Source organism: Euleptes europaea, chromosome 5 (genome assembly GCF_029931775.1).
Source record: "Euleptes europaea isolate rEulEur1 chromosome 5, rEulEur1.hap1, whole genome shotgun sequence".
Classification (NCBI taxonomy): Eukaryota; Metazoa; Chordata; class Lepidosauria; order Squamata; family Sphaerodactylidae; genus Euleptes; species Euleptes europaea.
In genome coordinates, this window is record NC_079316.1 from 71,820,251 (window position 1) to 71,842,296 (window position 22,046).

At 43.1% G+C, this 22,046-nt stretch overlaps 1 protein-coding gene across 1 annotated transcript in view; it reads right to left on the reverse strand.

The window, feature by feature from the left end:
• The window catches only part of ADAM12 (ADAM metallopeptidase domain 12), a 278,563-nt gene that overhangs the window by 20,347 nt on the left and 236,170 nt on the right, over positions 1–22,046 (reverse strand). Inside the window, exons 16-19 of the mRNA XM_056850479.1 lie at positions 19,317–19,425; positions 19,013–19,211; positions 9,057–9,134; positions 7,209–7,317 (exon numbers count right to left, since the gene is read on the reverse strand). Coding sequence (XP_056706457.1) covers positions 7,209–7,317; positions 9,057–9,134; positions 19,013–19,211; positions 19,317–19,425 — 495 coding nt within the window. The remainder of the gene's footprint in view (positions 1–7,208; positions 7,318–9,056; positions 9,135–19,012; positions 19,212–19,316; positions 19,426–22,046) is intronic.

Sequence of the window (22,046 nt, forward strand, 5' to 3'; positions counted from 1 at the left end):
AAAACAAAATAAATAAATAATATTAAGTATTCAAACGTGAGTATTTTTCTGTGTGGGCTTTCCCCATGTGGGCTTCTTTCCATGTGGGTTTTTTTCTGTGTGGAGTTTTTTCTGTGTGGGCTTTTTTCCGTGTGGGCTATTTTCTGTGTGGGCTTTTTCCATGTGGGCTTTTTCCTTGTGCGCATTTATGACCGTGGTTTTTTTTGTGAGCAATTTTCATGTGGGCATTTTTCATGTGCGTTTTTTTCTGGTTACTGAAGGGCTGTCATATAGAGGATGGTGCGTAGTTGTTTGCTGTTGCCCCAGAAGATAGGTCCAGAACCAACGGCTTGAAATTGAATCAAAAGAGTTTTCAGCTGAACATTAGGAAGAACTTTCTGACAGGGTGGTTCATCAGTGTTATAGGCTTCCTCGGGAGGTGGTGGGCTCTTCTTCTTTGGAGGTTTTTAAGCAAAGGCTAGATGGCCATCTGTCAGGGCTGTGTCAGTGTCTGGCTCTTGTGGCCCTTTCTTACATGCCCAGGGAAATGCCGATTGCCACTTTGGCCAGTAATCCTTGAGGTTTTTTTTTTTTTTTGCCATCTTCTGGGCATGGAGTAGGGGTCACTGGGGTATGTGTGTGTGTGGGGGGGGGAGGTAGTTGTGAATTTCCTGCATTGTGCAAGAGGCTGGACTAGATAATCCTGGTGGTTGCTTCCAACTCTATGATTCTATGTTTCTATTAGGCAAATCCTTCACCATTTTGATGTGCAGACTACTCAGATCATAATTCAAACCACTTTAATAAAGGTTCATGTTTAACTCTAAATGTCAAGGCAGAACCATTAGCTTCTCTAGACATTCCTATTGTTGTTTACAAGACATAGTTCTGTCATTGCAAACAGATAGCTAAAGCACCATGATACATTAATTTGCAGTGTAGTATTAAAACATTAATTTGCAGTGTAGTATTAAAAACAAACAAACCACAAAATGAAGGCAAGAAGCTCTGACTTTAACAAACAGCATAAATTCCATTTCCCTTCTCTAGTTATGGCAAAGAGATTGTAGTATATTTGCCATGGAATATATGAATACCCCATTCCCTATCCTAAACACATTTACTTGGAAATAAGGGCTGCTTCACACATTATTTGATTTTTCTACACAATTATTGTACATTTAATGGCTGGCAACTGAATCCAGTTAACTGCATTACATTTGAGTGATATAAAAGGTTTTTTTTTTTTTGTAGTATTATGACCATAATGGCCCAATAACACATGTGATGTTCAATAATCAAGTGATGAGCATGCATTTGTATACTGTGTCTGTGAACTAGGTCAGATCCATTTATATCCAATTCCAAGTCATATTTTAAGGATCAAGAGCGCCTGTTGCAATTGGAGTCCTTTACCATACTGTTGCATAACAAATCACATTTGCTTACAGATTACATCTTTAACATGACAAAGAATTTGGTGGGACTTTTAAGGCAAACACATTTATTTTTGGCATAAGCTTTCGCCATCTTAGAACCACTTCAGATACTTCCAACACAGGTTTTTCCTCCATCTTGGCTTTCAAACTGGAGAACTGTCATGATCCTGGCCCTAAGAATGAGCTGTTTGTAGATCTCAAGGAAGCTTCTCTTCCACAAAGGCCTGAGGCTTTGTACAAATGTTGCAATAGGCCTACATTTCCCAGGCACCTTCTACACTTTAGGGTTGGACTGGGGAAAAATGGAGGGAAAACAGGCACCAATTGCTGTCAAGGAGTCAGAGCTCTAACAGAAAGAATATAAGGCCCTGTACTAGGGATGCCAGCCTCCAGGTGGGAACTGGGGATCCCCCGGAATTACAGCTCATCTCCAGACTACAGAGATCAGTTCCCCTGGAGAAAACGGATGCTTTGGAGGGTGGACTCTATAGCATTGTACCCCACTGAGGTCCCTGTCCATCCCCAAATCCCCAAGAGTTTCCCAACCTGGATCTGGCAACCCTACCCCCACATCCCACCATTGTTGCCTTGCTCACTTTCGCAAGCTGCTGCCCCCCACCCCACCAGGGCCACTGACGCTCTCTCACCCCCATCTCCTCTGAGGAAGAGTGGCCCGCTCCTGTAAGCCACCATATGCAGGCACCAGGCATAAAAATGGCATGCAACCACCTGTGCTCAGGCAGCACGTATGGAGGTGGCTTTGGGGCAATGGAGCCAGGCGCCAAGGAAGGAACAGGAACGTGCGCACACCCCGGCCACAGAAACAGGGGTATTTTTCAGGCAGGAGGGAGCAGAAAGCCTGCCTCACTCGCCTTCACTAGTTGCCCCCCCCCGCCCCACCAGGGCTGCTTGTGCTCTCTCACCCCCCACCTCCTCCAAGGAAGAGTGGCACGTGTGCACAACAAGCCACCACACACAGGAACTGGACGGATAAATGGGTGCAACCACCTGCGCTCAGGCAGCACGCGTGTAAGCGGCTTTGTCACAATGGAGCCAGGTGTCAGGGAAGAAGCACAGGACATGCACGGACCCCAGCCGCAGAAACAGCGGCATTTTTTAGTCAGGAGGGAGCAGAAAGGTACCCCCCCCCCCAGACACACACTTGACCCGGGCCCTCAACACCACATGCTCAGCAATCCCGCATAAGTAGCCTCAACCATTAAGAACCACTTCTGGGCAGCCCAAGCACTCCCTGGTCATATATTGTCTCTGTTAGCCTTTACAACAGCCCTGCGAGTTAGGTCAGTGTTATCTCCATATTGCCGGGGGGGTGGGGAGACGACAACAACAGCTGAGAGTGGCTTGCCTAAGGTCAGAGAAGAAGTTGGTGGCAGAGGAAAGAGTTCAATTGCAGTACTGCTATATGTATATGCACTTGCCAGGGAGGAAACCCTATGAAATAAAGTGGGGTTGACTTGAGAGTAAACATGCATCGGATCGGCTCTCTTAGCCACTCTCAACTCATAGTACTCAATATTTGAAAGTTGCTTACATGCCCCAAACATTAATAAACTCACTAAAACCTAGTTAAGCTTCTCATAACAAAACATAGATTTTGAGGAGATAAAAACAGATAAAATAGATTAGGGGAATTTACTGCATATAAAGAGAGAGAGAGCCCTTCTAACAAACAGGTTTCTTCCTTTCCCCCATGCATCACTACCACTCAAAGTACATATGAACACATGAAGCTGCCTTATACTGAATCAGACCCTTGGCCCATCAAAGTCAGTATCATCTACTCTGGCTCCAGGGTCTCAGGCAGAGGTCTTTCCTGTTACCTATTGCTACATACTTTACCTGGAGATGCTAGGGATTGAACCCAGGACCTTCTGCATGCCAAGCAGATGCTCTACAGCTGAGCCATGCCCATTCTACATTTCTACAACACATGCATATACAACATCATAGGACAGCCAGATTCAGAAAAGGAAGAGGCACTTGAGATCATATTGCAAATTTACGTTGGTTACTGTGGAACATACAAGAGAATTGCAGAATTGAGGATGAAAATCAGCTTGTGTTTCATAGATTACAGCAAGGCTTTGACTTTGTGGATCATGAAAAGCCATGGTTGCAGCAGGAAAAGAGGAAGACCCAATATGAGATGGATTGACTCTATAAATGGCAAACCACCTCTGAACATTTCTTGTCTTGAAAACCCCACCAGGGTCAACATGTCAGATGTGACTTGATGGCAATAAAATTATTCATTAATGATGGTCAACCCAATTTATTTTATCATTTAAAAGGTCATTGATTATATATGTATATTATATACATTTATTATATAATGTATATATAACAAAAATATATGTATATAATATATGGGGGGAGTCATTTCATACTTTTGCCTCCCTTCAAAAAAATGTAGATCCAGCCCTGGTTCCTTGGAATTTTTCTTTTAAAAAGAAAGGATATAGTCCTTTTTGTTGCACAGATATAAGGGGAAAGGTGAGGCAGTTTTGGCCTATATTTCCTGGAAAGGAATGGGGGGGGGGGGAGAACTGCAACATGGCTGGAGCAGGGCAGGAGGTCACTGCTCAACTGATGGTTTCATACTTCAAAGTGCAGTGATTCCTCTGTGTGCCAGGTAAAGGAAACAAAAGGTGTGTGGTGGTGGTGTTTCATGCAGAGGACACTATTTGCATGTCAATATTACACTATAGAGCTATGTTGCATGCTAAAGAAAAACAAATAAAAAGGGGTTGCATGTCACCACGACAGCCACTGTGACCACGCTCCCAAGAGCGTATGCAGAGTCACTGTGTAGCATGTGTGGAAGGGAAAAGTAAGAAAAAAAAATGGAGGAAGGTGCACTGGCCCTACTGACCCCAAGAAAGTCAGTTGAACTGCTCTGGGAATAAGAGATTTTATCATTGTGGCCTTAAATTCACTTTTTTTAAAATTATGGGAGAGATTTGTGTTTGAATAGGGTCCGTCTCTTCTGTAGTCCTTTTAGTCAACTACATCTTGCTGTGAAATTGTAATGCCGCTGCATTGTTATGGAAATGATTATGATGTCACCAGCTCAGCATAACAGTTCATTACAGGAACTAGTATCCGGTAAATGCAATCTAATTTACTTTTGAATAGCACTATTCATACAAAAAAGTGATATCATTTCCAAGTCAATTGCTAGCTTTACATGCAAATGCAGGCCTGATTCCATTCTCATCATCAGCTAAATGTAGCTAAATGTACAGCCATAGAAGCCAGAGGTTCTATAATGCACAGAATAAAGTAGTAAGAAGGAAATCAAATCCTATGCAACTTCAGGAACAAATCTAAGAGTGATAGTCAGAGCAAAGATGGAGGAAGTTTTGGGAAGAAAATAAAATCTGACACCACACATAGTGAAAGAATATGTACTAGGAAAACTGAAGGACGAGGATTCTAGAAACAACATCCCTACACAAATACAGTTCAGGTCCTCCTGGAACTTACATTAGTCTGGATCAGATGACACATAGCCCTACACACACCTATCTACGATGCCAGTCCCATCTTTGATGCCACTGGCCATCCATCCAGGAGGATCACATGCAAACAGGACCAAATTCAGGATATGCGGGCTCAGATTGCATGGTTGATACCCAGTGTTCTTTTATGCAAGGGTACTTTGACTTACTTTCTCTGCCAGTCCGACTCAGTTTTTCATTGGGGTTATACATGAGTTTCCTGTCCTTTAGAGATGACCTCACGCCCAGCCCTCACAATGTCCGGGTCTTCCCAATCCTGTTGTAATGTGATTCTTTAATCTCCCCTGAGATCAGCCCAGGTTAAATCGTTCCCATTTCTATGCATAAGCCAAAGCGCGGGAGAGGGGAGCTGGGGTGTGTGTGAGATGTTTTTTCTCACAGTAAGCACTACAGCCAATTACAAAGCAGTGTTTTCAAGGGGCGGGGACTCAGACGCTTCCAGATTTTTGCTCATGATTCTACAGTACTCCAGAAAGCCCAGGACTTTCTCTAGGGCAAGCAACAACATGCATAACATTTTTAGGATTCGGAACAGAAAGTGTGGGTCAAGAGAGCCTCGAACCCCAGGTAAAACGCCCTTGCATAAAAGACCAGCGTCTCTTTGGGAAATCAGCTGCGTGCAATTTGACTCCGTTGGAAGATTACCTTCTTGTACAGACCGACCGTGGTGCAAGGGGAACAAGCGGAAGTTAAGGAGGCCTCTTGTTCTCAGCTTGCTCTCCACCACTTGCAAGACTGCATATTGCTCAATCCAACCCAATGAGTATATGTGGGGGAAAGTGTCAGGTGGCTTAGGGTTACTTCTCGTGATACACAGGCTTTTTGAAAGGCTTTGTGTGTAGTGGGGGTTGATCCACGTGGTGAGTCAGTACACAAGAAGCAGCATTCATTGTTAATCAGTGAATACAGGGAAATGTGGGAGGCATGTTAGAAAAAATGACCTCAAGTTTGTTTGACAAAATTCTATGAAGAAGGCAGTTTTATAAAGCATGAAAGCACTCAAAACCAAAGGTGGGTGACTTGACTGGAAAAAGACAGCAATTAAATCCCTGATCTTCCAGGACAATGGTTTTGACACAGCTGCAAAAGGCACAGCTTTCAGCCAGGTTGGCTTGATGAACAATTTAAGGGGGTTACTGCACTTTGTATTCCCAGCGATGTATTAAGAGTTTGAAAATGTTGTAAAAAACATCGCTTTAAAAGGGTTTTTGGATACCACGGCTTATAAATGGTTGGAAGACGTCTTCACAGCTAAAGGGGCCAAACAAAGTGCGAACAGTATTTTTTATAACGTTTTCAAACTCTTAATACATCGGTGGGAATACATAGAAAATGCGAACAGTATTTTTTATAACATTTTCAAACTCTTAATACATTGCTGGGAATACAAGTGCGGTAACCCCCTAAGTCTTTCATCAAGAGCATGAAACCGATTGTTTGCTATTAGTGCAACAATTTCAAACGCTTTCACAATATGGTAGAGGCTGAGCAGAACACAACAATGGCATATCTCCTCACCAGAGAGTTTGTGTGTGTTTTCGCATGAGCTTTCTCTCCTAAAATTACATTACTTGCATAAGGTGACTATTTACAAAGTGTAAGAAATGAGCTGCATTAATATATGAACCAACTCTAAGACCTGGAGATAGGTTAAAGGTGAAGAGAGACCCAAAGGTTTGATAAAGATACAGTGAAGATAGGGTTGCCAGGTCCCTCTTCGACATCGGTGGGAGGTTTTTGGGGCGGAGCCTGAGGAGGGCGGGGTTTGGGGAGGAGAGGGACTTCAAGGCCATAGAGTCCAGTTGCCAAAGTGTCCATTTTCTCCAGGGGAACTGATCTCTATTGGCTGGAGATCAGTTGTAATAGCAGGAGATGTCCAGCTAGTACCTGGAGGCTGGCAACCCTAAGTAAAGATGAAAAGGGAAGGATACGTTTGGAGCAGGTGACATGGGAATATGAAAAACACAGTGGTCAAGAATGACTTTGTGGAAGAATGAACAGCCTTTTTGCTGTCACTTTATTGTCTGTTAGAGAAGTGAGGGAAAGTGAAAGCCTGAGACGTTTCTGTGCTAGAAGTGAAAAAATAAAAATGACACCTTTTCACTCTTAATCAAAACCAATTTGTAAAGGCATATAGAAATGGAGACGTGTCCTTTAGACCTTCCCCCCAGTAATCTGATGTCCAAAGCCACTTGCTTTGGCTTTGGCCTCATAATCAGACTGACTCTGGAGCCAATAATTTACTCACCAGATTGTCTGACTGGGCCGCTGTCGAGGCTGCCCCCAAATCCAGCCTTGTCACAAAAGGGAGGAGCCCAATGGGCTTCACAGTGGCAATTTTTCTTATTGTTGCAGACCTGGAAAATAACACATCCACACAATAGCAGGAAAACAGTGAATTAAAAAACAACAACATTCCTTGCCACTCTCAGCCAGTCCACTGAAAACAGGAATGATTTAAACGAATACTAAATAAAATAGGGCTACTGTGCCTATCAGGAGCTCCGTGGCGCAGAGTGGTAAGCTGCAGTACTGCAGTCCAAGCTCTGTTCACGACCTGAGTTCGATCCCGACAGAAGTTGGTTTCAGGTAGCCGAACCAAGGTTGACTCAGCCTTCCATCCTTCCGAGGTTGGTGAAATTAGTACCCAGCTTGCTGGGGGTAAAGGGAAGATGACTGGGGAAGGCACTGGCAAAACCACCCCGTAAAACAAAAACGTCTGCCTAGGAAACGTCGAGATGTGATGTCACCCCATGGGTCAGGAATGACCCGGTGCTTGCACAGGGGACCTTTACCTTTACCTTACTGTGCCTATCACTCTTATGTAGACTGGGGAAGGCAATGGCAAACCACCCCATAAGCATAGTCTGCCTAGTAAACGTTGGGATGTGATGTCACCCTACGGGCCAGTAATGACCCGGTGCTTGCACCTTTAACTTTGTTTAAGGGTGTGTAGAAAATGGAGGGAGATCTGTGAGTCACAACAGATCTGAGTTTCTCTCTGCCCCCCACAAGCTCAGGAACTGGTATAAAGGGCAAGGTAAATGCTAAGACCTGGTTTAAAGGGCAAGGTAAATGTGAAAGGCTTGAGGAAAGAAGCGCTGCATGAGGGAGTTATTTGAACCTTCCATTAAGGTACTCTGGGGACAATACCAACTGCAGGCATGAAACTTTTATACAACAAAGGGTCAAACTAGATGTAATGATATCCACTGGTCCAAACTCTGGATGCCACCACCATTTTAAATTGATTTAAAAATTCCACAAGGCCTGAGGCACTCTTGCCCCCCTTGCACCTTTTCAAATGCTGAAACAGCTGCCCCTCCCACCCTAGGGTTGCCAGGTCCCTCTTCGCCACCAGTGGGAGATTTTTGGTGCAGAGCCGGAGGAGGGCGGGGTTTGGGGAGGGGAGGGACTTCAATGCCATAGAGTCCAATTGCCAAAGCGGCCATTTTTCTCCAGGTGATCTGATCTCTATCGGCTGGAGATCAGTTGAATTAGCAGGAGATCTCCTGCTACTATCTGGCAGTTGGCAACCCTACCCCACCCCCACGGCTATCCTGGCACTTGAAAAGATGTGAGTTGGGAAAAACAAGAACACCACAGCCTGCTGCGCTGCGTGATAGGGCCCTTGTGTAATTTTTAAATCGCTTAAAAATGGCAGGGGTATCTGTGGGTGTCACATCTAGTTTGGCCCTGTTTTATAATTATAAAAATTCGAAATGCTTCTTAGAATTATTTTTGTTCAGTTACATCTGAATGACGTGTGGCCCAAGATATTTCACACCCCAGTATGAAGTTGTTCTTGAACGACTCCAAGTAGAGAAAGGATTTCTATGTTTTTAGCCAGCAATCTTAATGTTTAGAAACAGTTTGACACTGCAACCAAACATTCTTTTGTGAAATAAAAACCGCATCTCATTTCTCGGTCATTGAAAAGGGCACTGAAGATTGATCTCTTTTGGAAGGACATACTGAAGAGACTTTGACGGATATATTACAAAGAATCACAGATTTCAAAAGTTGTACCCAATGCATGATTTATTGCTCAGCTGGGTATTGACTGACTGTAAAAAATTGTATCCGTAATACTTACTCCACGTCCGTGACATTTTGTTGCACATTCATGAACACCAAATACGCTGGTATTTTGGCAGCGGCGATTGAGGCAAATCTATAAAATGAAAAAATAGCAGGTTTATTATTGCCAGAATAAATATATCTATGGTGTATGTACCAACCGTTTTCGTACTTATTATTTTTTCTGATTTTTAATTCAACTTTCTGGGAATGCTTATAGAAGCATGCTTTCAAGTTGTAATTTCAAACCAAGGAATTATTTTAGTTAATTATAGAAATAAAATTAATATTACTTCTGTTTAACAATTATGCTATGCCAATAGACAGTATACTATAATAACAAAGTAAGATTTCAATAGTTAAAATCTTTTAAAAGTGCTGCTAAATTATAAGTTCCAAGGAAAGGATGAAATATCTGAGTATCACAGAAGTAGCTGTTCTCAGACTTATTTCAACTGAAGGCATCTACTGAATTCAATAAGACATGACAGATATTTAAATAGCAAAAGCAGGTATGTAAATAACCAATCACTTGGTGGCTTGGGTTGCCAGACTATAATATTTAAAGGGATATCACAAGGGGTTCTTCACCCATAATGTGAGCATGGTTTTATAATTTATAAATCAGACATAAGAACGTAAGAATAGCCCTGCGGGATCAGACCAGTGGTCCAGCAGGGCTCTTTTCCAGCTCTGAGATGTCCTTCTTGAGATATGGTGAGCAGAACTACACACAATATTCCAAACGAGGCTGCCCCATAGATCTATACAGGGGCATTATAACACCGGCTGTTTTATTTTCAATCCCTTTCCTAATAATCCCTAGCACAAAGTTTGCCATTTTCACCACTGCAGCACATTAGGTTGACACTTTCATTGAGCTCTCTACTATGAACCCAAGATCTTTTCTGCCCTCAGTCTCAGCACGTTCAGGCCCCAATGTGAGGGTAGTTGAGATCTCCCAGTATCACAACATTATTTGTTTCAGTAAAGGTGAAGGTAAAGGTTCCCTGTGCAAGCACCGGGTCATTCCTGACCCATGGGGTGACGTCACATCCCGACGTTTACTAGGCAGACTTTGTTTACGGGGTTGTTTGCCAGTGTCTTCTCCAGTCATCTTCCCTTTACCCCCAGCTTTGTTTCAGTGACCTCCTTTATTTCCTTCTCCATCTCAATATGGATCCTCTAGAAACTTGCAAAGGGTTGGTTAATAGAGCAGTTTAGACAGATATCGGGTTATAAGATCAATGTGGATAAATCGGTCCTGTTGGGCATAAATGTACAGGAAGAGGGGGGGGCAAAGCTATAATTAAGCTCACAGGTTCCAAAAAGTGGGAAATCTTGTGCAGGATAATGTGCTGCCAGTATTGAGTAAATTGGAGGCGGACTTGAAGAGATGGTTGGCTTACAATTTGTCATGGTCAGGAAGGATAGCAGTTATTAAGATGAAAGCCCTGCCTCCATTTGTATTTCTGTTTATGGCAATAACTCTGACCTTTCCTAAAGAGGTATTACCTTTGATTAAAAAAATCAACAACGATTGAGCTCTTTATTTGGGGTTACAAAAGACCAAGAGTGAATAGAGCTGTAATACAGGCCATAGAAAAGAAGAAGAGAGAGAGAGAGAATGAAAGAGAGAGCAGCTTATCAGTTTCAGAAACAGAAAATTATTATCATGCTGCAAGATTTGTGGCAATAAGGTTCTGGTTTATAGGGGGACAATTTACTAAATCATGGGAGTTAGGGCGACTAGGGTTAATGTTACTGCTTGCAGCTTGGTTTTGGTCAGATGACAAATATAAAGACAATGATAAGCCCAACCTGACATCTCTCTCTCTAGTCGCATCCTGGGATAAGTTTAGAAGATCATTACAGTTGGATAAGTCATTGTTAATGCCATTTTTTTTATAATAAATATTTTTTTGCAGGCCAGAGTGCCAGGAAATTTCTCTAAGTGGGAACAAGCTGGTCATAATAGACTTATGGACATATGCAAAGAAGAGAAAGTTTGTACTTGGGAACAAATCAAAAGCGCATTAAGTGATAACCAGTTGGTAAGATAGCAATTTTTCCAAATTCAGAATTTTACCAGCAGGTTGGCCCAAAGGGAAGATATTTTCAGATCTCTAACAGCCCATTCCTGAAAGCCACAGTGGCGGGGGACGGTGTGACTGCAGCGCTTCCAATGAGGTTTCGCAGCCGCTGGGGGGGGGGGGAAGGAGTTATTTTTAAAAACCCCAAAATGGGGGGAAAGTCCCCATAGCAAACATAGCAAAACTACCTGATAATATTTTAGCTTGTAGAGAAATTTCAAGAAAACAAAAAAGTTGTATAAATGACTTAAGGAAACACAATGTATGTACATTCATAAACTATGCTGAACACTGAAAATTGTTGAACGATGACAATCAACAGTATTCTTGAACAATGAATACTAGCAAAAATTTGATTTATATTAGAAACAAAATTATTGCCATCTATGATTATATACACATACATCATAGGTACTACTTTATATTTTATACCTTCAGTATACCGTACTTGGTACCTATACTCCCCATTATTTATATTTGAGAAAGTTATGGCATACTCAGGGCATTCTAAAGGACTCTTAATAAAGTTCTATAGTATTCTAGTTGAATTGGAGTATAGAGATCCTGTTTATAGATCTAAATGGGAAGCAGACTTGAGGCAAGAGATAGCATTTGACAAATGAGAAAAAAAATCTATAAGCATGTTTTGCATACCTTGATAAACATTAATATTAGAGAAAATGGGTTAAAACTTATGTTAAGATGGTACTACACCCCTGTTAGAATAAACAAGATGGTCAATAATACAATAGATCAATGCTGGCAACGAGCCGCAGTCAAAGGATCCGTTTATTCATTTATAGTGGAGCTGCCCCGACACGTTCTACTTTTTGGCCAAAGATTTGTAGGATTTTGAGTGACATAATAGGAGAGGAGGTGGAATGTACTCCAATGCTCATTTTGTTTGGTCAGATGGACCCACAGCTGGAGAAAAAACATGGATATTTTTTAAGGAGTTTGATCTTGGCAGCAAGGATGTTGGTGGCCAAGCACTGTAATCAAAAGAATACCCCTTCTGTTGAGTCTTGGCTCAGGAGGTGTGTTGGCAAAGCCCTGTAGGGTCGCTCCCTGGAACTTCTCACTGCTCAGAGAAGTGAAGAGCATGTAAACCTAAGTTATCTTGTGGTTCCATCACATGGCAGAAGAGTGGGCACGCCTCTTACCCTCCCAACACGCAAATGTTGTGATGTATAAGCTGGGACCTCCCTGCCAATGCTCACCCATGCAGGGGCTTGTACTGGAGTGGAGTGCCTGCCTCCTGACATAGGATTGTCAACCTCCAGGTGGGAGCTGGAGACCTCCCAGAATTACAACTGATCTGGAGACTACAGCGATCAGTTCCTTTGGTGGAAAGGGCAGCTTTGGAGGGTGGACTCTATGCCATTATATTCCACAGAGGTCCATCCCTTCTGCAAATCCTGCCCTCCTCAGGCTTCCCCTCCAAGTCTCAAGGAATTTCCCAATCCAGAGGTGGCAACCCTATCCTATCATTCAGGTGGGTGGAATGGAAGCAGTGTGCCCCCTATGAAGAAGAAAGCCACCCCAGGTAATACAAAGAACTGAGGCTTGGCCTTCACAGTTGCTGAGAAAGTTTCAGATATCTCTTGGGGGGGGGAGTGAGTAGACATCCAAACTATATGATGTTTTTATAATTGGATTTCACTTAATCTTTTAAGGAAAAGTGAGGGTTGCCAATGGATTCTTCCACTCTCTGCATGAAAATTAATTGACTGCACTGAAATATTAACAAGCTTCTTGCTGGCGCAAATCAGTATGTTTCCACTGCAGTAAAAAGAGCTGTGTAGACTCTCAGTTCTCTTTTTCTCTCTGTAGCTGTCTATTCAAATTGCAAACTGCTGTTCTTCTCACAAATGAACCACTGATGGAAAACACGACCCTGGATTCAAAGAACTGCACAAACCCTTCTATGCGTCCAAGACAGCGCAGAAGTTCTATTTGCCGGTCAACCACACCAAACAACTAACTACTTTTGGTTAATATTTATATTGCTTTTGACCCTCCAAAGAGCTGTGCCTCTTTATCCCTAATTGAACCTCACAACCATCCTGTGCAGTAGTTTAGGCTGAGAGTGTCAGATTCAGATTTATTAATACGGCTAATGCAATTAAAACATCCATATCAGTTACAGGATAAAATTGAAGGGAAAAAAAGAAAATAAAACAGTATCTAAAACTATATGATATACAATTCTTAAGATAGTTTAAGCAATTAAAAGACCTCGACTTTGGAGGTGGTAAGCTCTCCTTCCCTGGAGGTTTTTAAAAAGAGGCTAGATGACCATCTGTCAGCAATGCTGATTCTATGACCTTAAGCAGATGATGAATGAGAGGGCATCTTAGCCATCTTCTGGGCATGGAGAAGGGGTTACTGGGGGTGGGGTGGGGAGGTAGTTGTGAATTTCCTGCATTGTGCAGGGGGTTGGACTAGATGACCCTGGTGGTCCCTTCCAACTCTATGATTCTATGACTTAATAAAATGTTCCCCCTTTTTAAGTTGAATTACCAAGCCTCAGCTTTATCTGACAGATCTTATATGTTGTGGCACAAAATTTGGCTACTTGTTTCACCATCTGGTCTGACCCTTCCCAGAGGAGACTCCTCTGTCTCCCATCCTCAGAGCTGTCCTTTGTTAGATTGAGAAGCGGAGAAATTAGCTTGGATCGGACCTCCTTATAGAAAGAGCACCTGGAAAAAACAGGTGAGAGAGTGTAACTGGCTCAAGGTCATGGAATAAGCTTTGTGGCTCTGTTGGGAGCTGAACCCCAGTGATGGGTGTCCAGTACTCTAACCACCACTCCACACTGTCACTCTAACATGACACTGTGTGGAATACATTACTGTGTAAAAAAACAAGCTGACAAAAAATGCTAACAATGATTGAATATTGGATGTATTCTAGGGTAACTAGAAACTACTTAATGTCGCCAAAAGCTAAATTTTAGTTACATTTAGCTTTTTCTTCTTCTCAACAGTCACTTTTAAAATTAAATTCCTTTTGTGATCACACACACACACGGTTGCATTTTAGGTAAAAGCATCATCCTATTGGAAAGGGCAAATTAGCATCAGTGTTCCTCTTGTTTATCTGGAAGTCAGCAAACAGGGAGTGGCGTATAATCAAATGCGTTCATTTCTGTATGCAATCATTATAGAGAGTTAGCGTCACCACTCCACTGTGGCTGAAAAGCAAGATTAGCACCACTACAACAGCAGTATGCAATGCAAACTGAAATGACCCATTTACAGAGTGGTTGATAAGTCATTCAAGTTGAGAAAAGATGCTGGAATGAGAATTAGATGCTAGGTCAACAATCAGAAGTCTAGCATATGACATCTTCTCTCCTTTAAATTCGAGGGTGATTTCAGCAGAGCTAAAGGCCAGTCAGAATAACAAATCGCAGGAGGGGGAAAGTGAAGCAGAAAACAACAGAGATGTTTAATCGAGGCAGATGTTCCCTAGGGGGAAAGAGGCAAATGGAAAGGAAAAGAGAGTGAGTTTCAGCATCATCACACTGTACAGAGAGAATCTGCTCTAATTCGAGGTCAGTTCTCAAACACAGAATTTTCAGCGCACAGAATTCTGCTCAAACCTGACTTGCTGCAAACCACTGACACCGGTGTAATTGTAGCCTAAAACGGCTTACACTACAAGCCTAAGCAGAGTTATGCCCTTTGGCTTCAATGGACTTATAAGGGTATAACTCTGTTTAGGACTGCACTGCTCATTCAATAGGACTAACTTCATTATGCCATACCAGCTGGACGTGCTTTTGGATTTATTCATGAGTCCTTCCAATACAAAATGGAAAACATTTTAATAAATGTAGTGAGCTGCCTTCTATTCATTCTCACCATTGGGTTACCTAGCCTGGTATTGTCTCCTCTGATTGATAAAATACCGTCTGAAGTATCTTACAGAAGTATTTTCCAGTCTTGTGATCTGAGGCCCTTTCTGTTGGAGACCACAGATATTGATCTTGGGCCTTTCAACATGCAACGCACATACATTGCTCAACCACTGAACTATGGCCCATCAAATGTTTTATGGAGATCTTACAAATGGAATACAAATAGCGTTGCCAGGTCCTTCTTTGCCACTGGTGGGAGGTTTTTGGGGAGGAGCCTGAGGAGGGTGGGGTTTCAGGACGGGAGGGACTTCAATGCCATAGAGTCCAATGGCCAGGGGAACTGGTCTCTATCCAATTTACACGTAACTACAACCAAGCAAGCACAGAAGTTTAAGCAGAAGCCATATATCTGTAATATCGCAAACCATCAGATATCCAAGTGAATTGATTTGCTTCTGATCATACAATTAAGTCTTTTGGGGTCTTTTAAATTCTTCTCCCAAGATACTGCAGGGTATAAGGATGGGGGGTAAGATTCAAAACAGTGGATGGGAAAGTCGAGGAGTAGAAGAGATGTCAATTAATCACTGCTTTACAGTGCATTCATAAGGAGAGTTACTCCAGTCTAAACCCATTCATTTCAATGGGCTTAGACTGGAGTAACTCTCCTTGGGAATGCATAGTTACTAAAATGGGAAGTTCCTCAGCTTCACCTGCCTGCATGACATTAACCTAGAGATTATCCCCAATAACAGATAGAAAGATGTGTGTGGATACTGTTTAGTGAAGGAAAAACATTCTGCACATGTGTTTTGGCAACCAAAACATGGGTTATTATGGGCTTAAATTCATTTAGATCCAAAGACCTTGTGTTTCTGTACTGATAGATGGTGGGAATTAAGATTGCCTGGATATTATTCCCCTTTGGCCATATGTATTTTTGCAATAAAGTAATTATTTTGTAAATTCTGGCGTTTAAACCTGCCTCTTCAGTTCTTTAGCCCAATCCCATATTTTGAGGGAGGAGAGGAGCTTGATATTATTGGTTATTATTATTGATTAGTAAGAACATGTGAGCATGTTCTTTCATAGGGGAAGGTGGCTTGAAATTAATGATTACAAACAGATACCAGGCTGGGTGAAAATGGGCATTCATTTTTTTGCTCCGCCCCCCCCTCCCAATGGCCCACTTACTCTTGAGGCACATTTCCCACTGCAAAGAGAGAAAGTAGCATTTCCAATTTTGTGCACAATGTTCTCACTTGTCGCTGCAGACATTAAAAAGGAATGAAACCAAAGGGCCCAGTGGGAAAAGGTTATGGGAGAGAGGAAATGTTAATGAATGTAGTCAGGAAGAGGTTAACTGAGTTAACTCCAGTCATCTTGCAGCTTCCCTTTCCTCATTCTTTCCTGGACAATCCAGGAAAACACTTCTTACACATTTCCCCTTATATCTCCACAATGAAAAGAGCACTGGATGGTTTGTTTTTGTTTTTTAAATGAATGCTGGGAATTCAGGGAGGGGACATGTCATTATTCTAAAGGGGCACTTTCCCCATTTGGCCTTCTGTAGCTGTGGACCTGGCTTGAGGAGGATGGAAGTGGGAGGAGTGAGGACAGCATGTCAGGACAGCAAAACAAGCTGGGTTCTTGCCCAGTGCCAACAAAGCTATTTTTATCTGCAGTCTGTCAAAGTGTCTGAGTTCAGCCAGTACTGGATGAGACTGACCAAGAGTCTGACTCAGCATAAGGCAGCTTCATATGTTAATACTGAGGCTCAATAACTGTTCCAAGGCTATAGTTGTAACAAAGAATCTTGGAGGAAGAGTGGGATACAAATATAAGTAAATTAATCAGAATAACGGGCAAATATTCACCTATATAGTTTGCCCAAACACTGAATGCATATAACAGCATTTTATCACATCAGCTCTTTCATGTAATCCACTGTCATTCCCATTCTACAGACAGGAAACTGAGGTTGAAGAAGTCTTTCTCTGGTCTAAGGTGTAATTTAAAACCAGGCCTCCCAAAAGCAAGTTCTATCATTGGTCCTCCCCCTCCCCCTTCACTTTCTTTGTTGGATTTATCAGAAGAAGAATGGAGCCCCACCCATTTGTTTTGAACGAGCTTCTAGTGGAGTAATGTAAATCATACTTGATCCATACAGAATATGTTTAAAGTTTGCTGCCAGTATGTCTAACTGATGTGGAAACTCAAGAAACCTCAAAAGCAACCAAAAGTTCAGAGGTTTTGACAAAATGTATCCAAATGTTCTTCTTGATCTGCAATCTGCCAACAGCACAGAAGTCCTCCGTCTTTAAATCTGCAATTCTCAGGGGCCCTTTCCCATGTCTGCTCATAATTCTTTTTTTCCCTGGGTAAAGAAACCCGAGCAAAACCTGAACACTGTTAGATTATGCAATATGCTGTTCTTCCCCTGAATATTAAAGGCTTTCCCCCCTCCCTTCGCCATGCAGAAGCTGCTTTTTTTCCCCCTCGGCAGCTTCCCCACTTTTGAAGTGTGCCAGAACGCACAGCTGATGAACAAGCAGATGGAAATATAAGTCAAACAGCACTAAATACCATTATGTTGTTGTGAGGCCAAGGTACGCGCTGCAATCCTAGAAGGAAATGCCACGGACGCCAGGAAATTCTAAGATACTGGAATTAATTTTCAAAAACAAGCTGTGTCCCCTCCCTTCTAATAAATCAAGTCAATATCCTGTGATTAAACTTTGGAAAAGGGAGAAGTTGAGAATCAAGCCTGTTTAGCAGCTATGTTCTTTGACCTGGAAGCGGTGAACTGTCATAATGCCAGATGTGTTCGGGCTGACTGAGGTTACTCAATTGTGAAGGAAAGGCTATATTCGGGTGCATCGAGATGCTCTGCTTGTTGTTATTACTTCAGATATATTGAGCTCTGTCATTCCACACACGTTCTGGATTTAAGTCCTAGTGAGCCCGAGCTCAACTTAAGCCCTGTCATCGGTTCCAGCTGGACACAGATAATGCTGCCACACATAAAACCACTGTATGGTATCAGCTAAAAGTATAAGGAAGCATTAAAACTGCTTAAGGGTTACCCATGGAAATCTTGGAACATAAATGTTTTTCATACTGATGCATTTATGAATCCAGCATGCAAGTGTATTTTAACTTCATATGGTTTCATCCAACAGATTATTAGTCAGCCAGGAGATGGGTGTAGCATGAAAAACTTTGCAGACAGTATGTATTTCACTGCTCTCTAAACTCTTGTTCCAGCATTTATAATGAAAAAAATGTATTGTTAGTCCTTTTGAGTAAGATTTCACTTATTCTCAATAATCGATAGACTGTGCTTAAAATAGGACAATGGTTTACATAATAAATTTTCTGTGTCAAACTGTTAGTTGCCAAAATACAGACAGTAAGAGTGACAGCCCATTCCTGAGATTGGGGGCCGAATGGGCTTAAGAGGTGGCATGACCCCTACGCCGGCATCTGTGCCACTTGCGCTGTCTAAACTGGCATGGATGCCAGCGTAGGGGCACTTACGCCTGCCTCTCTGGACTGTGGCGGCAGCATGGCCCACAGACGCTGGCTTGGCCTCCCACCAGCGTCCTCCTGGCGCAAATCCTAGTACTGGCGTCCCAGGAGGTGTCCCCAGGGTGTTCCGGGGTATGGAGCGGCCATTAGGGAGCTTCCTAACCCCTTTCAGCCTGGGAACAGCCCCTTAAACAATGGTGGTGCTTTGCTACCTTTTTGTTGCCGCAGCATCGCTCTTTTCAATGGGGCTTTCCCCTCAATTTTTATTTTAAAATAGTCCTCCCCCCCCACACTGCAGTGGTGAGGCCTCTTTGGTGGCGCCACAGTGGCGCCATGGCCACGCCATCCCCAGCTGCTGCAACTCTCAGGAATGGGCTGTGAGAGTAGGAAAATATAAGCCTTAACTCATTTCAAATACTAGAGCCACATTTGCATTTAGGGTCAGAGGTTGGATTATGAGACAGCATTTCTGAACCTTACTTTTCCATCCTCACACTTTGTTCCAGCCAGGACAAGACCAGGGTCGGGCATATCATCCCCCAAGTAGACGTGGGTTCCGCGGCACAGAATTTTACCTCCTCCTTGTAATGGGATGTTTGTTTCTATGGAGACAGCATTGGTACCAATTACAGGCCGATTTGCTCCCCCTTGACACTGAATTTTTCCACACTTAGCATCTCTAAAGGAGGAGAAATAATTTAAATAATTTTATGGCAGTCAGAACTTCCTTCTCCCATCTTCACCCATCTCCCCCGCCCCACTGGACACAAAATAGAGTGTATACCTGACTTCACACTTGGCAAAAGAAGTTTTGGAATCCTTGCCACAGTTTCCATATGGATCGCCTGCGGAATTGACTCTTTCAAAGCATATCCCAGGGGCAGGCTTGGCACCTAAAACAGAAACAAAAGTCATAGGCCATTTATGCATGGTCAATTTTGATGCTCGCTCAGAGCTCTTTTTTAAAATGTGTCTATAAAAATGCCTATTCATGGTCCCGACGCAAAAGGAGAAATGCCACCCCCCCACACTCGCCTGCTTCTTTGTTCCTGTTTGCATAGCCATTAGCATGTGCATAGCTAGCCCGCCACTGTTATTTTGCATGGTTCCTTCAGGGGGATTCTTTGCAGCAAACACCAAAAGTCACGTTAAATGGGCTCTTTAGTAATGCGAAGCAGGTATGTGCCAGCTTTGCGATCACTTCCAAAATGATGGTTCAGCGTGAAAAATTCAAAAGAATATGCGGGGCAATTCAGCCTGGAACGTGCTGCTAATTACCATGCAAAAAAGGCCATTAAAAAAAGATAGTGGTTTTTTTTTTTTAAGTAATCCTGTTAGTCTCTCGTGGCAAATAAAACAGAAATCAAGTCACACCTTTAAGGTTAACGAAGTTTGTTCCAGTCAGATCTTTCAAGAGAAACTTCAAAACAAATCTGAAGAAGTCAAGTCTGAGTCAATATGCTGGAATAAACTTGGTTAGTCCTAAAGATACCTCTTGATTTCTGTTTTACTTTAGGTAAAAAAAAAATGAGGTAGAGTTGCCAACCTCCAGGTAGTAGCTGGAGATCTCCTGCTATTACAACTGATCTCCAGCCGATAGAGACCAGTTCCCCTGGAGAAAATGGCTGCTCTGGCAATTGGACTCTATGGCATTGGAGTCCCTCCCCTCCCCAAACCCTGCCCTCTTCAGGCTCCACCCCAAAAATCTCCCACCAGTGGTAAAGAGGGACCCGGCAACCCTATCAGTAGGAGAAGGGACCTAGGAAAGGAAGGTGGCTTTGTTGAAGCTGCACTGGGCTTCAGAATCTTGAAGGGGGACAGAAAGTGGAGAGTGGATGTTGCACACATAATATCCACAGGTAACTATGGTCATTTATGCATGGGTACTTTCACTCATGTTTGCCTCAGTCTGTCTCGGTTGTTCCTTGGAGTTATGCATGGGTTTTCCATCCAAGAGATGACCTCGCTGCCAGCCTTCACAAATCCTGGGACTTCTCATTCCTCTGTTAACCCGTTTCTTCCCTCTCCCCTGAGCTCATCCTGGGTGAAATCCCCATGCATAAGGCAAAGTGCGGGATATACAAACTTGGTTTCTCTTACAGCCAATTGCAAAGCAGCATGTAAAGAGGAGGGGGTTCAAATGCTTCCTGCTTCCCGGGAGCTCTTTCTGAGCTGAAGAAAGGCTTTTTAAAACCGAGGCTTGGATTTCTCCCCCCCCCTTTCAGATTGCTCCATTTTTGCCAAAGCAGTAATAGCAGGAGATCTCCAGCTAGTACCCTATTTTTCCAGCAAGTGGCACACCAGAGAGCATGGACACAAGGAGGGTAAGAAGGCCACTCCCCTTGCAGTTCCTTCCTAGCACCTGCTGTTTAGAGGTCTACTCCTTTGGTACACCCCTTAGGTTTTGTTTCACTCTCATAGACGACATTCACTGCATAACTTTCCCCAAGCCAGCTGTTTTGAAAAGGATGAAAGATGCCCTGAATAAACTACAGGCCTGTTTGCGAGGAGCACCATAAAAAGCTTAAGTCACTGTAGGTAGGGAAAAAACAACAGTTTTAGTTTGACAAATGGGTTGAGAACCAGAGGTAAGCCTCAGAGTTGACTCCAGCCATTTGGCAGTGCCACCCTAGAGCCATGATGGATGGTTTTCAATATCTGGTCTTAAAAGTCATTGATCCAAGGCTTCGGGGGATTGGGTAAGAGAAGGATTCCATCAGCTCCCCCAACACTCTCATTGGTCTCAAGCAGACACTCCCCAGTCGCAAGGAGATGGTTAAAAACTGGAAGCCTGGTGTGACTCTTAGTCGTGAGGGGAGAGTCACAAGTCACAGTCGAACATCCTGGCTGCAAGGTTGCTAGTCACCAAGAAGGGAAGTCTTTGTCCAACATCTTTGCAACCTTGTGTCACTTTCCAGGAGGCAGCATATTAAGCATAGGCTTAATTTAGCATTATATCTCCCTGTTATTTTACTCTTCTGAGTATTTCTGAGTTATTTGTGTTTAGTAGGATTTTATAAAGGTAAAGGTCCCCTGTGCAAAAGCACCGGGTCATTTCTGACCCATGGGGTGATGTCACATCCCGATGTTTTCTAGGCAGACTTTGTTTACAGGGTGGTTTGCCATTGCCTTCCCCAGTCATCTTCCCTTTATCCCCAGCAAGTTGGGTACTCATTTTACTGACCTCGGAAGGATGGAAGGCTGAGTCAACCTTGAGCCGGCTACCTGAAACCAACTTCCATTGGGATCGAACTCAGGTCGTGAGCAGAACTTGGACTACAGTACTGCAGCTTACCGTTTTCTTTCTTTAGATAACTGGATGTATGTTTGTGTCACACAACCCAGAACTAGTGCCGACCAGACAGCACTGGGCTAGGTAACAAATGGGAGATCTAGGGAGAAGGGGTACCCAGTCCCTTGCCTGTAGCCCTCTCTTTTGCTCATACAACCCCCCTCCCCAATTCTCTGAGGGACCAAGAGTGCCCAGGAAGGCTCAAGTGGGGAGAAGGAAAGG